This window comes from Rhododendron vialii, chromosome 8a, assembly GCF_030253575.1.
Source record: "Rhododendron vialii isolate Sample 1 chromosome 8a, ASM3025357v1".
Taxonomy (NCBI): Eukaryota; Viridiplantae; Streptophyta; class Magnoliopsida; order Ericales; family Ericaceae; genus Rhododendron; species Rhododendron vialii.
The window spans coordinates 11,664,135-11,681,033 of NC_080564.1; the positions used below are offsets into that span (position 1 = coordinate 11,664,135).

General features: G+C 39.1%; 1 protein-coding gene and 1 pseudogene across 1 annotated transcript; both read right to left on the bottom strand.

Moving 5' to 3' along the window:
* The window catches only part of LOC131336615 (geraniol 8-hydroxylase-like), a 74,136-nt pseudogene that overhangs the window by 7,014 nt on the left and 50,223 nt on the right, over positions 1 to 16,899 (bottom strand).
* Positions 795 to 5,672, bottom strand: LOC131336614 (geraniol 8-hydroxylase-like). The gene is made up of 3 exons (XM_058372523.1): positions 4,956 to 5,672; positions 2,014 to 2,486; positions 795 to 1,495 (listed from the first exon to the last, which is right to left on the bottom strand). Exons 1-3 carry the CDS (start codon positions 5,479 to 5,481, stop codon positions 890 to 892), a joined length of 1,605 nt encoding a protein of 534 aa, XP_058228506.1. The 5' UTR covers positions 5,482 to 5,672; the 3' UTR covers positions 795 to 889.

Consider the following 16,899-nt stretch of genomic DNA (forward strand, 5'->3'; position numbering starts at 1 on the left):
GGCTGAAGGGATCCCAGGACATGATTGCTAGCAGCTCCCTACAGCGCGCTGGTTCAGGAGCGGATTCCTAATCCGTTCAGCCCTGTGATTTTTAACCCGTTAGATTTGGTGATGCATTTTAATTACACCCCCAATGTAAAAATTTATGTCAAGTGTTAAAAGCTTTTGAAATGCTCATTGTAATCAAAAGGACTGTGGATACACCATTTGGTGTACACGAAATGAACACTAGATTATGTGGAAGCCACATCGGGCTTCCACACAAATGGTCTGAGCCGTTCAATTTGTTTAAAACATATTTTAAGAGTCCTCGTAGAAAATCCACTCAGTAAGATATTGATAAGAACTTGATCGGTTCGTTCAATTTTTTGGTAGGGCCTAATACATGAATGATTCAATCAAGCCTTCATCGACATCTGTAAAAGTTAACTTTTCCTCGAACAAGTTTCATTAAAATTTAGACCGTCCAAAATACTTTTGAACGGCCATGATTGATTGCTACTGTAGAGAAGTTGTTCACGGCTGAGCCATGAATAAGTTTCTTTCTAATACTTTATGGTAAAGCAGCCTCCTCGTTTGAATACGGTATACCTACTACAAAGTATGCATGTATTAACTAATACTCCTACACGAGATTGCTGAGGAAAAAAAAAGAAAAAGAAAAAGAGATACTCCTATGAGATTAACAAATGCCACATAGTTGAATTAGGAGATGATCGACATCCACACTGATACTCACATAATATGCTTATACCCTTCCCCTCTCATATCGAAAAGATGGAACATAAACCACATTGATAAGGAAGCGGAAGCAAGAAAACCATTATTCAGTAGTTTCACCACATTGTACATATATATGTATTTACCTAAAACTAGAAAAATCAAACTGTCACACAGGGAATGGAACAACACGAAGGGGCTGAGCCTTTTGTAAAGTAAGGCCAAACTTGTCGTCCATGTCCAACTCCTCTGGCTTAATTCCTCCTTCAAGCTTCCAATCAAACGAGTTTATGAGAGAACCCAACATCAGCGGAACTACCCTTATGGCCAGGGATAACCCGGGGCAAATTCTTCGTCCTGCTCCGAAAGGAATCAGCTCAAAGTCCCTACCTCGGACATCAACATCCAAGTCCAAGAACCTCTCAGGCATAAATGATGTTGGGTTTTCCCATACGCTTGGGTCACGGCCAATAGCCCATGCATTAACTAGCACTTGGGCTCCCTGTGGGACAGTGTAGCCGTAAACTTCAACGTCCGTCTCGACCGTGCGAGGGAGTAGCAATGGAGCAGGCGGGTGTAGCCTCATGGTCTCTTTCACGATTGCTTGCAAGTAAGGAAGTTGTGGAATGTCCGTTTCTTCTATCGGTTTCCCTTTGCCAATAGTTTGTTCAATCTCAGCTTTGGATTTCTCTAAAGTCTCGGGAGTGCGCAACAGCTCCGCCATTGCCCACTCAACTGAGCTGGATGTTGTATCCGTTCCTGCTGCAAATATGTCCTACAACAGAATTGGTGTGAATAACAGATATGGTCAAACTTTAAATATATAGTACTCCCTTCGTTCTAAATTAATAGTCCAATTCGGTCTCAGATGTAACTTTTAAATTGTTAATATCTTTCAATTTATAATATCTTTAAAGATTTAAAAGACTTTGTATAATAGAATTAATTAAGATCTATCATATGAGATCCATATTGCACATAAAATTCTTTATAGATTGAAAAATATTAATAATTTGAAAAATGCAATGGAGACCGAACCGGACTATTAATTTGGAACGGAGGGAGTATGTATCTGCTTTCGCCACCTCATAATAGTATGAATTTGCGTTCTTATGACTGGTTTTTATAAAGTCCAATACAATATCAGCAAAACATAATGTAGAAAAATTAAATTTTAATTGAGTTTTTATAGTAATTTTAGTCAAATGGTTCATGGAATGTGCCTTGGTGATTTGCAAAGATGAAATGACTTAAGGTGGAATTAGTGGAAGGCGGAAAGGGAAGAAGACAAACCAAGCACAGATGCTCGATGTGAGTTCTGTTAATCTCTCCATTTTCTTCAATGATATTGAGCAGAATATCTATCACATCGTTCTCTGTGCCACTCTTACCCGATCTTCTCAACTTCAACCGTTCATCAATAAGCCGACCAAACATCTCAAAAGTATCCCCAAAATGACTCTTCAACCGGCGTCTTATTCCCAGTGGATCTATTTTCTTAAGTATTGAAAAGTAATCCACCAAATTGGGCTTACCGACCTCTACCATAATCTGCCAAATCAAATCCCTGAATTGTTGCACTGAATCTTGAGTTGGGTCGGCCATATCGATGGAAAATATGGTATTGGATAACAAATTAAGGGATGTTTTGAAGGCTGCGTTGCCTATGTCCACCGCAACGCCTTCTTGGCAACATTTTCCCACATGCTCAATGAGTTCCTGCACCTTTTGCCGCCGTAAATTTTGACTAGCATCGATTCTGTTACCTGAAAATGGTGGCCAAATGATTGACCAACAAAATTTTGGGTTCATACAAGATACTACAGTATGATTATGAATGCCTTCGTTTAAAATTGGGCCCGCTTTTTCTAACACGTGATTCATATCAAGTAGGAAATTTTTTGTTTTCCGAAGAAAGAAGAAGTTTCCTACTTTGTTTAGCTTTCTTTACTAGTTGGCTTGGTACGTGGCTTAGGCCCCATTTTATAACACTCATAGATAGACATTAACAAAAATAAAAATAAAATACGATAACTCTCATAGAATTTTAAGCAGTGAGAATTATAGTGGAAGACAATAGGTTCAGTTTGGAAAATAACTTACGGAAGATTTTAGAGTAAATCATTTTCATCCAATTAGTGGGAAATGTTTTACAAGTAAAATATTTTCCTATCTTTTATACAACCAAACACCGAAATAGATAAAACATTTTGCTAAAAAACATTTTATGTCCAAACAAACCGAGCCTAAATTTCAAACATTGCCCATGCCAATATTTGATTTTTCAAATTTTACTTGACATGAAAGGTTTTCCTTCACCAATTTATATATATACTGGTGTGTGTCTCTTTTTGTGGGTACAGTACATATGCATACTTATATATTTGTATACGAGAATATAATTGTTGGGTGCAAAATACTTTAGCTGGATTTTGAGTGAATGACAAAATGAATTCTTTAAGGAAGTGGATCCTCTCCGGTCCAATTAAGTTTTGGATTAGAATAGACAATTGAAATGTGGACCGTCCAATTCTGCAATTAATGGTTTGAAATTTGCTTAAAAATTCTTCGCGTGAAGAATTGATTATTATTATTTTTTTGGTTACAAAACAAGATAAGTAATTGCTAGAGAGAGAGAGAGAGAGAGAGAGAGAGAGAGAGAGGAGTGCACAAAAGAGAGACTAGTAGCTAAAAAAAGAGTGCACAAAAGAGAGAGAGAGGAGTGCACAAGATAAGTAACTGCTTTTTGTCTATTTTGTTGTTGTTTTTCTTCCAAAAATACATGCATCCGGCCAAGTGGTGCCTCATTAGTCTAAGGCTGCACGTTACCTAACAATAAAAGCCCAATACATGAGAGCGGCACTCCAATAACTATTACGCACGGAGATACATGAATCAAAGCATTGTCGACCTCTGCCATTAACCGATCGACATATTCTTCAACCACATGCATATATTTATTCATTAAAAATTTGCAAACTGATAATGCTAAAATCAATATTGTTCCTGCGAAAACTAAAAGTGTTCCTTCCAAAACATTAATTGTACCTCCGCATAGAATTACTTATTTGCCCTTCTTACATTACTGACTTTTGAACATTATCATATTTTTTTGTTTTAACGAAGTTACCCCTTAAAGCTCGATCTCTTGCTCTATTTTAATCAATCAAATACACGTGGATTGTTTCTCAAAAGAAAAGAAAGTACATGAAGATTTAAGGGCTGGTTTGGCCTAAAAATAAGCTAGATTAATATTTGTCTCTATTCAAAAAAAATTTCACATTTGTTATTTTGGATTTAATTTAATTTTTTATAGATTATTGGTTCGTCTATATAAAAGGAATGTAAAAAGTAAAAACTATTATTATAATCTTAAAAAAGTTCATTAAAGACAAAAATAATTCAAGACTTGAGATAAATTTGTTATTTTTTTGGTAGCATATTTTTTTTGGATCGTTTTCGTCGTAATTTTGATACCTCTATTTCATCAGTTTATATACATACATATATATACATATATACATACATATATATACATATATACATATATACTCTCTCCGTCCCAAAATGATTGTCCGGTCCGCAAAACGAAGTGATAAAAATAATGCAATTTTTTCAAGAAAAAATTCAAACTTTTTTCACAAATTAAAAATACTCATTGATATCTAGTAAGTTGTTAAAAAACTTTTGATTTTTTCTTGCAAAAATTGTATCATTTTTAACACTCCGTTTTGCGGACCGGACAAACATTTTGGAACGGAGGGAGTATATCGGAACATACAGATGTAGTTTGGTCATTATTTAGTAATTTCCATGAGCATGGGATCGTGATTTCGTCATATGGCTGAAGGGATCCCAGGACATGATTGCTAGCAGCTCCCTGCAGCTGGTTCAGGAGGGGATTCCTAATCTCGCGCGATAAGAATCTTTCTCGCAGTACCAGTAAAGAAAAGCGGAAGTGCGGTCCTGCACACCGGCTTGAAGAGTCCTTAATTTCCCTTTGAATAACAAATAAGGTAAGCTTCATATATAACTCCTCCAATTCTGTGGGATTCATACCCTGATGGCATGGGTCTCATAGTCCCAGACAATGCATGTTCATTTGCAAAATCAAAGATTAGGGCCCTATGGGCTAGCTAATTCAATCATATGGCTTAAGAGACTTATCAAGCATGGCCTTAGAGTCTAAGCACGTATTAAACAACACACACGCACACTCGACTTCCATTAATTACCTGAAAATATGTTAGAGTTGAGGGCTTTCCGGAGGCTCCGCCACTGATCTGAAACCGGCAACCAAGCCACGGAGTATTTGTTGTGGTCGTGGGCATGGACAGCGTTGGGGACGGATCTGGTGGAGAAGGCGAGATCCTGCTTTTGGAGGACTTCTCTCGCCAAGGCTGGTGAAGAAATGACCACAACGGTTTTTTGGCCCAGTTTCAAACTCATGATGGGGCCATATAACTTGGCTAACTCGGCCAGGGATTTATGGGGCTTGTCACCCAGTTTTAGAAGGCTTCCGATGACCGGAAGCTGCACCGGCCCTGGTGGAAGTCTTGGGCTTGGTTTGCTGCTTCTTAATATTGAAAGGAGGGTTCGGACCAAGGTGATAGCTAACAAGATATACAGAATTAAGATCAATGAGTCCATGGTTCCCAGCAAAATGGTATTAGAAGGGGGAGTTTTCAAGCAAGTAACTACAGCCAATATATATATAGGAACAAGAGGTGTTTGCCCTCTGTTTTGGTGAGATGAGAGCATAGTCTCTTGGAAAAGGGTCTAATCTCTTTAAAAGAGATTAAGTTGTATACGGAGCCTCCGTGCACATGTGGTATGCGGACAATCAATCAACAACTCACACACGGCACGGTGGTCCACCTATTTAATTGCTAGCTCCACTTCAACTCAACCACACTTTATTTGTTTCACTCCAACCAAACGAGAAAACTAAACACGAGATCAGAAACCATTTTCTGTTATCTTATTGAGCCCATTTTCAATGGGGTCACTCAAAAATTATTTTTAGAATTTTTTTTTGCTCGGCAAAAGAAAATTTTATTAAACTCAAAAAGTGTACATCGAGTAAAAGGGAAGGTGTGGGGGTGGTTTTCTTCATGATCCTTTCTGTGTAGCTATCCCTGTATGTTGGATCGCGAGAGGTGACGCCGGTCTTGGTGTACCTGCAGAACCGGAGGGGGTTGTTCCTCCGGGAAGAAGCTCCGACGAACTAGTCAGTAAGTGGAGCAGAGAAGAAGAAGTTTAGTAAGAAAATATCCTGATAAAGAAGAGAAAGTGCTGTTGTCTAGGAATACCCCCCCTTTCTTAATGGTTATGCTCTCCTATTTATAGGCGAAGAGGTAGAGTGGTAAGCAAGTTGGCTACACTTTCCACGTGTCGCGTACTGCTCGGATGGCGTTCTGCAGCAGGGTCATTTAATGAACACCACTTCCCAAGTCTTACAGAGCCACATGGGTCGACGTCAGAAAGGTCACATCGTTCAGAGCTGTCACTTCGAATATCAGAAAAGACAGCCTACTTATCACAAGATATTTCTGGAAGGTTCCATAATCATCTGTACCTGGTGGAACCCACTTTGGACACTCGACGAATTCCCGACCATCGGATGTTCTCTCCGAAGAACAACGTATCCGAACAAGAGGACGTCCTGAGCGTTTGGAAAGATCACCGGGCGAACTTAAAAGCATCCACGTTCGGTGAAGACACGTAACGTTCGGTGACGAACATGGGCGTCAGTCTATCCTTCGGATATTTCGGCCCCTACAGAAGGGAGAACCAAAAAGTTCACCACAACCCTAAAAAGGGAAGGAAAATAAAAGGAAAGTTACACCCAAAAAAGACACCTAAACAAAGAGTCTTCTAACACCGTCAATGTTTGATTTGATATCTTCCACCGTATACACCTTTATATCAAACTTGGCTTTGATCCACATGGCTGCTCTTGTTTTGATTAACTCTTCCAAATGATTGCGATCCACAATTTTATTGTTGAAAATAGCATCGTTCGTTGCAATCCAAATAGACCATAGGGTTGCATAGAAACAACACTCCCAAAGATGTTTCTCCAAATTTTTGAAATGAGAAGAGAACCACTAGGAAGATAAATCCACCAAATTTGAAGGAGCCACCCAAGCTATGTTCCACCAATCGGCTATTCTTGACCAGATGACCGTCGAGAAGGGACAAGAGAGTAGAACATGCACTGGAGTTTCCAATTCCAGCAAACAAAATGCGCAAAACAGAGTTGTTTCATCTACTCTCACCATTATGTTCCTACTACTCAAAAATAATTTTTAGATTAATTAACAGTTTGAATTATTTGTGTAGAACTCAAAAATAGACCCGTGCCAATTTGTGCACCATCAGTGCACTTCTCGGTTCCCATAAGAATTACAATTGTGCTACCCCAACTGCGTGATTCTACTGCTCCATTCACCGTTGTGCCAAAATGGACCCATTTCTCCTTCAATTCTCCTTGGTCCTTGTTTGGTGCTCAATAAATGGGCATGACGATCAATCATTTTGTAGAGCCCATTTTAGGTTTCAAAAAAATAATTCAAATAGTAAGTTATTCTTATAATATTCTTTTATGGGTTCTTTTAAAAAATTATGTCAATCCGATATAAGTAAGAGCTTTTTCAGCACTATAGGAGCCCTACAAATTTTGAACAAGTCCTTATGGATAAAAGATTGAGATAATTTTTTTCCAAGAACCCATAAAAAAGTATTTTAAAAATAACTTGCGGTTTTGAATATTTTTTGGGACCTGAACAGGCCCCACAAAATCATCAATCAATAATTTAAAATTGAGTGTTTAACAAGTCGTTTATAATTTGTCTCACTTGTGTGCGTTAGGCCTTTTTATCTGTTGTATTAGATGTATACTCCATGTTAATAAATTTCTTGCCGTTCCCCAAAAAAATGTTGGTCGCTTAGATTAACGATTTATGCTAATAAAAAAAATTAGATTAATTATTTGTTGATGATTTTGTGGGTCCCATTTTGGGTCCCAAAAAATGATTTAAACCGCAAGGGTTATTATTCAAATATTTTTCTATGGATTCTTGTAAAAAATTATCAAGACGTGTGGTTTTTGATCTCGTTCTAGTTTTCGTTTAGTTAAAGTGAAACCTTATGAGTTAAAGTGGAGCAATGAACATGTTAAGAAAAAAGAAGAGAGAACCCTATTAACACATTAAGGAATACAATCCCACATAGCTTGAGCACAATCGCATGCACATTGCTTGAGCATGAAATTAATGGCCACTTAATAGAATGTTGGGATCCCTCAGTACCTGATCTCCACCTAATAGCTAAATTTTTTGGTTAGATATAAAAGTTTTTACCATTCTTAGAACTTGTCCGACGGTGGTTAGTAGTTTTTTTTTTTGGTAATAACATTGGTCAATTTGCAATTTTGCATTGTAATCTCTAAAACTAGTATTTGCATCCGCAGCCTCTTCAATTGCAAATTTGTTTTATGTTTTAACATGTTGCCAAAACTGGACTTTAGGAGTCTTTTGGGCAACACTGATATCTTGATTGTTGTTAGAAATAATTAATTTTGATTATGCTTTATGACAAAATTGATTTTTTAAAAGCATTGTTAAAATATTTTATTGAGATTAGCAAAGCCCATAGAAAGTAAATGTTTTCTGTTTTTCTCTCCAACTTGTTTTAAGATTATGATAGGGGAATGAGAAGTGGATGCTCAGAGAGAGAGAGAGAGAGAGAGAGAGATTAAAGTAGGGACCGAAGGGGATCGAATCACATTAATAATGTAGGGAATCGAATCACATTAATAATGTAGGGGACCGAATCACATTAAAGCAGAGGTTAAGCTATAATACATTGTTTTGACCGGAAAGGCATAAAGCCTCGATATTTTTTTGAACATTAATTGAAGAAAGTAGCTAGTATCATTAGCCAATTCCATCTCCTAAGTCCTATCTTCACCAAACCCTAGGTGCCGCCCCACTCCCTCCTCCCTCATTCCCCTCCCCCTTAGGATTTTAAATCTTTATGCAGCGGCAGGAGGTGAGGGCTTTCTCCCGATTATAGACCCGAGAGTTTTCTCTCTTTTCCTCCATCGTCCCCGTCCTCCTCCCCATACCACTAGCACCAGTCGCCTCTCTCTGCCGCTCCAATGATACGGACCCTTGGCTTTGGAATGGTTTTGTGATGGTTCGACTCGTCCTTAACTCGGTGCAACTCAATGTGACTCAATGGGTGTCTTAGTGGGCTACTAGGCAGACTTGTTATCGGTTACTGATTGGTTGTTTCTTTTTTCTTTTTTAGATTGTAACTTTCTGTCTCCATTTAGAGGATTGTTATTCTCGTTCTTTTGGGCCACTGTAGGGAGGTCATTGTCGATCCTTTGGTTTGTCCCACCCTTGTGTGGACTTTTCTTCCCCTTTGTGGAACTCTCATCCTTTAGAGGCTGTGTGGAGTGTGTTGATGTAATAACTCTGAGTTTTCAGAGTAATTATGTGGTGCATAGTGTAGCCCAGAATATAGTGAATTGTGTACTTGGCTTGTATCCCTTTCCTATGTACTATTTTCTTTTCTTATCAATGGATCTACCCTAAGTAGTACTATTTCCTTGTGATACAAAATAATTTTACTCTTTTTTTGTATCAAAAGTGAAAACATTGTATTGATAAACGCCCAACGGCACTTACAAAACGAAAATCATTGCAAAGAACTTAGACAAAGCCAAACTAATCGTCTAAAAAGTACAAATCAAATAAATCACAAGGCAATTAATATATTTCTTCCTAACCTAGACATGGCATGATGCAATAGCGACATTTTTAAATTGTCTAACATCTAATTAGGAGTTTCAAACGAGAAAAAATGCAAAGTTAAGGACAAAAAATACCAAATACCCAGATGATCAGATGCACTCCACTCAAGTATGAACGCACCAATAAACTCCCAAAAACTATAAAATAATTTTACAAGAGCGAAGAAAATATTGAAAATAGATATTGCAAGGAGCCAAACTACAGAAAAGTTCTCCCATATTATTTTCCACATCAAACTGCCCCTTTAACCCAAATAGCAAATTCTTTATACGGATACTTTCAATTTTTGAGCTCTAAAAAGATTCAGATGATTAGAAACCCAAAAACGTCCATGTAACTATAACATCATTTTTACCATTAACGTGTTTGATAGCGTCGCGGGTGAAACCTTTCCTAGTTCCTCGTCTGGCTCCATCCCTTGGACTAGATCTTTCTGCCATCATTATGGTATTGTCATGCTTTAGAATTGCATCACTCAAACTAGATGTGGCCTCCCAAGACTATGGGGCTGTTTATAAAACTGAAAATTGAAAGTTGAAAAATTAAAGTACTGAAAATTGAATGTTGAATTTTTTAAGCTGAAAAACTGTTTGATAAACACGTAGACACCCCAATCTGGATTTTGGATTGCTTTGCTTTTCTCTTTCTTTTTAATTTTTGGTTTTTGATTCCTTTATGATGAAACAGATCAAGAGCACCATTAGGAATATCGAGTGTGTTAGGAATGCCTTGTATTCTTTAGTCCCACATTGGTTAATTATGTTGTTCCCGTTTTTGTAGCCTATTATAAATAAGGCTTTTGGGGTACTTCTAGAAATTATCTTTTGGGCTTTCATATTGTGGCCTTTCTAGAGTTACGGATTATAGCCGGCTCTTTGTATCTCTTCTTCACGTTGGTTAGTGAATCCTCTCTCTCCTCGCCCGTGGACGTACCCATCTTGGGGAACCACGTATATCTTGTGTCTTTGTGATTTCTTGTTTAGTTTTCAATTTCTCGTTCTTAGCTTGCATTCATAGCGTTCGTTACAACAAACTGGTATCAGAGCTTTGGGTTGCAAAAACTAGGGTTTCGTTTCCGATAGCGGCTATGGCGGCTAAATTTGAGATTGCGAAGTTTGATGGGCAGAGCAGCAGTTTCAGTCTTTGGAGAGTAAAGATGAAGGCTCTGCTTACCCAACAAGGATTGCACAAGGTTTTGTTAGGCAAGACTAGTTCTGGAATCAAAGAGGAAGATTGGGATGATACGGATGCCAAAGCTCTGAGTTCTATTCAGTTGAGTCTGGCAGATGACGTTCTTCGCGAGGTGGAAGAAGAAACTTCAGTAGCAGGAATTTGGCTGAAGTTGGAAGGCATATATATGACGAAGTCGCTCACCAACAGGTTATATCTCAAACAACGTCTTTATACGTTTCGTATGCGAGAAGGTATACTTGTTAAAGATCATTTAGACGAGTTCAACCGTATTATTATGGATCTGAAAAATATTGATAGTAAAATTGAGGATGAGGACCAAGCCCTAATTTTGCTATGTTCTTTACCACTTTCGTATGAGCACTTTGTTACAACCCTATTGTATGGCAAAGACACGATATCCATGGAGGATGTTAAGGCCAGCCTATATTCGAAAGAATTGAGGAAAAAAGTGTCAGGTGAGGGTGATGCACATGCGGAGGGTTTGTTTGTTAGGGGAAGAACAACAGAAAGGGTGGAGTCGAGTAATAGGGGAAGATCCAGATCATCAGGTAAGAAGAAGGGAAAGTGCAATTATTGCAAGAAACCCGGGCACTGGAAAAGTGACTGTTTAAAACTCAAGGAGAAGGAAAAAGAAGACCAGAAAAGGGGTAAAGTAATTGCTGGAATTGCTGAAAGTTCAGATGAGTCAGATAATGTGTTATCAGTTACAGAGGGCGATTCTCGCTCTAATACCGAGTGGGTTCTAGATTCTGGATGTTCATACCATATGTGTCCGCATAGAGAGTGGTTTTCTACTTATGAGGCGGTCAATGGTGGTACAGTTTTGATGGGCAACAACATGGCCTGTAAGACTGTTGGTTCAGGAACGATTCAGCTTAGGATGCATGACGGTATTGTTAGGACTTTATCTGAGGTTCGACATGTTCCGGATTTGAAGAAAAATCTTATATCCCTGGGTGCTCTTGATTCTCATGGTTGCAAATTCCTCGGTGAAGGTGGAGTTTTGAAAGTCTCAAGGGGTGCATTAGTACTGATGAAGGGTCAAAAGCGTGGTAACCTTTATACACTCCAGGGCAGTACAGTTTTAGGTGCTGCAGCAACGGTTGCTTCATCCAAGGTTTCAGATTCAGACTTGACTCGTTTGTGGCATATGCGCCTTGGGCATATGAGCGAGAGGGGGATGATAGTTTTGAGCAAACAGGGTTTGCTATGTGGCCAGAAAATTGAGAAACTGGATTTCTGTGAGCATTGTGTCTACGGCAAGCAGTGCAGGGTAAAATTCAGTACAGCTGTTCATCGCACCAAAGGCACGGTGGATTATTTTCACTCGGATCTTTGGGGTCCCGCAGAGGTAACTTCTAAAGGTGGTTTTCGATATTTTATGAGTATTATAGATGATTTCTCTCGTAAGGTTTGGGTGTATATGTTGAAACATAAGAGTGACGCTTTTAATACATTCAAACAGTTTAAAACTTTGATTGAGAATCAGACTGGTAAGAAAATAAAACGTTTGAGAACTGATAATGGTATGGAGTTTTGTCTTGGCGAGTTTGATAGATTTTGCAGTGATGAGGGCATTGTGAGGCATCACACAGTGAGAAAAACCCCTCAGCAAAATGGTGTGGCTGAACGAATGAACAGGACTCTTTTGGAGAAGCCACGTTGTATGTTGTCCAATTCCGGATTGGGCAAAGAATTTTGGGCTGAAGCCGTTTCCACAACATGCTATTTGGTGAACAGGTCTCCGTCGACTGCTATTGAGTGTAAGACTCCGTTTGAGGTATGGTCAGGTCATCCGGCTGATTATTCTGTGTTGCGTGTTTTTGGGTGTCCAGCTTACGCTCATGTGAATGAAGGTAAACTGGAGCCACGGGCCAAGAAGTGTATTTTCTTGGGTTATGCAGCAGGTGTCAAAGGGTACAGGTTATGGTGCTCTGATGATTTGAAGTTTTTGATCAGTAGGGATGTGACTTTTGATGAAAATTATCTGATTAAGGAGTCTAAGCAGGTTGATGATACAGTTCAGGAACATAGTGTTCCAAAGCAGGTGGAGTTTTTGGGTGAAGCTTCCGACTCAGGGAAGAAGCACATTGAGAAGCCAATTGAAGAGGAGTTCAAGAGTTCAGACACAGAGGTTGATGCATTAGTTGAGCAACCACGCACTATTGCTAAAGATAGGCCAAGGAGGGAGATTCGGCCTCCTGAAAGGTATTCGGCTTATTCTGAGATGGTGGCCTATGCTTTATCAGTTGCTGAGACAGTTGAGTATGAAAAGCCTTCCAGCTATACGGAAGCTATTTCGAGCACTGAGTCTGCACAGTGGTTTGTTGCTATGAATGAGGAGATTGAGTCTCTTCAGAAGAATCAGACATGGGAGTTAGTAGAACCGCTGAAAGGGAAGAGGATTGTTGGATGCAAGTGGATCTTCAAGCGCAAACCAGGTATTCCAGGGGTAGAAGACGCTCGGTTTAAAGCTCGGCTAGTGGTGAAAGGATACAGCCAGAAGGAAGGTGTTGACTACAATAAGGTATTTTCACCAGTTGTAAAACATAGTTCCATTCGCACTTTACTTGCTATTGTTGCATGTTATGATCTTGAGTTAGAGCAACTTGATGTCAAAACTGCGTTTTTGCATGGCGAGCTTGAGGAACAGATTTATATGCGTCAGCCTGAGGGATTTGTTGTTTCTGGTAAGGAGGATCACGTTTGTTTACTTCGTAAGTCTTTGTATGGCCTCAAACAATCCCCTAGGCAGTGGTATTAGCGGTTTGATACTTTTATGATAAGCCAGTCATATTCTAGGAGTGAGTATGACAGTTGTGTGTATTTTCGAAAACTTCCAGATGGTTCATTTGTTTATCTACTGTTGTATGTTGATGATATGCTTATTGCTGCCAAGAGTGTATCAGAAATCAACAGGTTGAAACAACAGTTAGGTGGTGAATTTGAGATGAAAGATTTGGGTGCAGCAAAACGTATTTTGGGTATGGAGATTTGCAGAGATCGAGTAGCTGGCAAACTATTTTTGAATCAGAAGTCTTATGTTCTTAAAGTGCTTGAGCGCTTTGCCATGCAGAACTCGAAGCCAGTCAGTACCCCTTTGGCAGCACACTTTCGACTTTTAGCTGAGTTGTCACCACAGTCGGAGGATGAGGAGAAGTATATGTCTCAGGTTCCATATTCGTGCGCAGTTGGGAGCCTTATGTACGCCATGGTATGTACTCGTCCTGATATTTCACATGCAGTTAGTGTCGTTAGTCGTTATATGGGGCGTCCAGGAAAGGCACATTGGGAGGCTGTGAAATGGATACTACGGTATTTGTGCGGAACTGCAGGTGTTGGTCTATTGTTTGGGATTGTCAATTCTGGTGATCATGCTGTTGGTTATGTTGATTCGGATTTTGCCGGTGACCACGATAAGAGGAGGTCTCTGACAGGTTATGTCTTTACTCTGTCCGGAAGTGCCATTAGTTGGAAAGCTACTTTACAGGCTACAGTTGCGCTGTCTACAACAGAAGCGGAGTATATGGCCATTGCTGAAGCTATGAAGGAGGCATTGTGGATGAGAGGTTTGCTTTGTGAGCTTGGTCTTGCACAGGGTGTGAGTTCAGTATTTTGTGATTCGCAGAGTGCTATACATTTGACTAAAAATCTGATGTATCATGAGAGGACTAAGCATATCGATGTCAGGTATCACTTCGTTCGGGATATCATCTCACAGAAGCAAGTTGAGGTGAAGAAAGTGGGTACGGCAGATAACCCAGCAGATATGTTGACTAAACCGGTTCCGGTTGCCAAGTTCAAGCATTGCTTGGGCTTGCTTGGTATTTGCAGTTGATCGCCCCTCGGGGGCATTTGGCGAGTGAGAGGTTAGAAGGGGATAGCTATATTTGGTGATTTGGTTCAGTGGAATTCAAGTCAAGGTGGAGAATTGTTAGGAATGCCTTGTATTCTTTAGTCCCACATTGGTTAATTATGTTGTTCCCGTTTTTGTAGCCTATTATAAATAAGGCTTTTGGGGTACTTCTAGAAATTATCTTTTGGGCTTTCATATTGTGGCCTTTCTAGAGTTACGGATTATAGCCGGCTCTTTGTATCTCTTCTTCACGTTGGTTAGTGAATCCTCTCTCTCCTCGCCCGTGGACGTACCCATCTTGGGGAACCACGTATATCTTGTGTCTTTGTGATTTCTTGTTTAGTTTTCAATTTCTCGTTCTTAGCTTGCATTCATAGCGTTCGTTACAACAGAGTGGTTGGTCTTTGAGTATTAGATACCCAATAGGATCTGCCAAAACCTTGCTGTCATGCGTTGGTTCAGACCCAGCGTGCGCGAGTCAGAGTGCCACTTGACAGTCAACGGTCAGGTTGGATCGTTGACTAAGGCAGGGGTACGTTGACTCATGCACGCCTGTCCACAACTTGCGCGTGCTGGTCAGAGTTTTATCAAACTACCTTTATTCAATCTGCAGTTGCCATGATCAGCGGTCTACAGCACATAAGAAGCTTCTATTCTGCCGGAAAATCAGTATTTGGACTGGACATGTCCACATCTCACACACATCAACCCACTACAACACGAATGGGCTATGGCGAGGAAAGTGGATTTCGTCGCTGAAAGTACATTATTTGCGAGGAAATTCAATTTTGTCGCCTTTTCTAGCAAGGAAAAACAGATTTTCTTGCCAAAGGACATTTTCTAGCGAAGAAAAACAGATTTCCTCGCCTCTTTTACAACTCATTAATTTTTGATATATATGTCATTATTAATTATGTTTATATGTATTTGTAATATCATGATGGTAAAAACAAATAAACTACATAGTTCAATACCATCATCAAATTTATTAAAATAAAAAGATGATAAACGGGGTGAAAAAATTATTTCGTCACTTTTCTTATTGTAAGTAGTAATGAATGATATATTTTACTAATTCTATGCATTCACTTTTTTCATTTTAAATTAATTGTTAAGAATGTCAGTTTATTCAAATTGTCATAAAATTTATTGTTTCAATAATTTTTTTTAAAGAAATGCTGAAAAAATGTTATCTCATAGTAGTAGAGTGTCTTGAAGTGTAGATATTGATGATTTATCCCATAGTAATGAAAAACTCAACAAAAGACAAAGTTAAAAACATCTTGAAGTGATGTCGTATTAAAAATGTTTCGAAGTTAGATCACCACAAATTTATTTTCAAAACATCTACATTTTTTTTTTTGATAGGCAACAAAATTTTATTAGAACTCGACAAAGGGCACATCGAGGGGAAACCAATTACGAACCACAGAGGATGAGGTACCGTAATAGGCCTATAAAAGAAAGAGAAGAAATAAGAAGAGACTTCATTCAATAGAAATTGAATGAGCCTAAGAACAATGATGCCCACATCTTAGTTACTCAACCTTAAGGGAAAGGCGAGACCAGTAGTAGAATTCTAACTTAGAAGTAACTTAAAACATTTAAGACATCCAGCTTTATAGCTTCTGCTTGACCGATTCCTAGACCTAAAATAATGGGTTGCCCCAAGCGTACGGCTGAGAACGATGTAGCACAACATCCAGTAAGACCGGAGTTGAATCCACTAAGGACGGTGAAGTGTACTGACTAAAAACTCGGGTAGTAATATTAAAAATAGTTCTTAGGTAGCTACCCCTTGTCTTTTAGCTGATTAATAACTAATACTAACAGATAACTTGCTAAAACGATTAAAAAGAGAGGCACGGTCGTAGGGAATCTAGCGCTCGCTACCCAATCAGAATCCGCTCGCTTTTCAAGATTCTAAAAAGATGGTTAAATTTAGGGAGAATTGGAAACTCCGAAGGATGCGAATCCTAAGGTTGCCGGTCCCATACATAGCGGCGAACAGGTTTTGGTCCTGTTCCCGCTCACATGAGCCCTGACAATGCCTCGGATTCGTCCAACGGACGTAGTTTTCACCAACTAAATTTTTTAATTAAATTAATGTGCGAAAAATTGCGAGACGAATCCTAATTGGGTCGCGGCGCGCCTTTACCCAGCGACCAAACCTCAGGAAAACTACTCACTCATATTTAAGCAATAAATAAAGGAAACCCTAGATTGAAACATGCTTCTATTATGCGAGATAAAAAATAAATAAAAGATCTAAATTAAACAAGAACCACGAACAACTTTTATAAA

Excerpts from the sequence above, each read along its gene's own strand:
- LOC131336614 (XM_058372523.1), bottom strand. The coding sequence starts at position 5,481 with ATGCTCTCATCTCACCAAAACAGAGGGCAAACACCTCTTGTTCCTATA. Across the intron at positions 2,487-4,955 it reads CAACTCTAACATATTTTCAG|GTAACAGAATCGATGCTAGT; the intron begins GTAATTAATGGA and ends CACCATTTTCAG. Across the intron at positions 1,496-2,013 it reads ACATCGAGCATCTGTGCTTG|GACATATTTGCAGCAGGAAC; the intron begins GTTTGTCTTCTT and ends ATTCTGTTGTAG.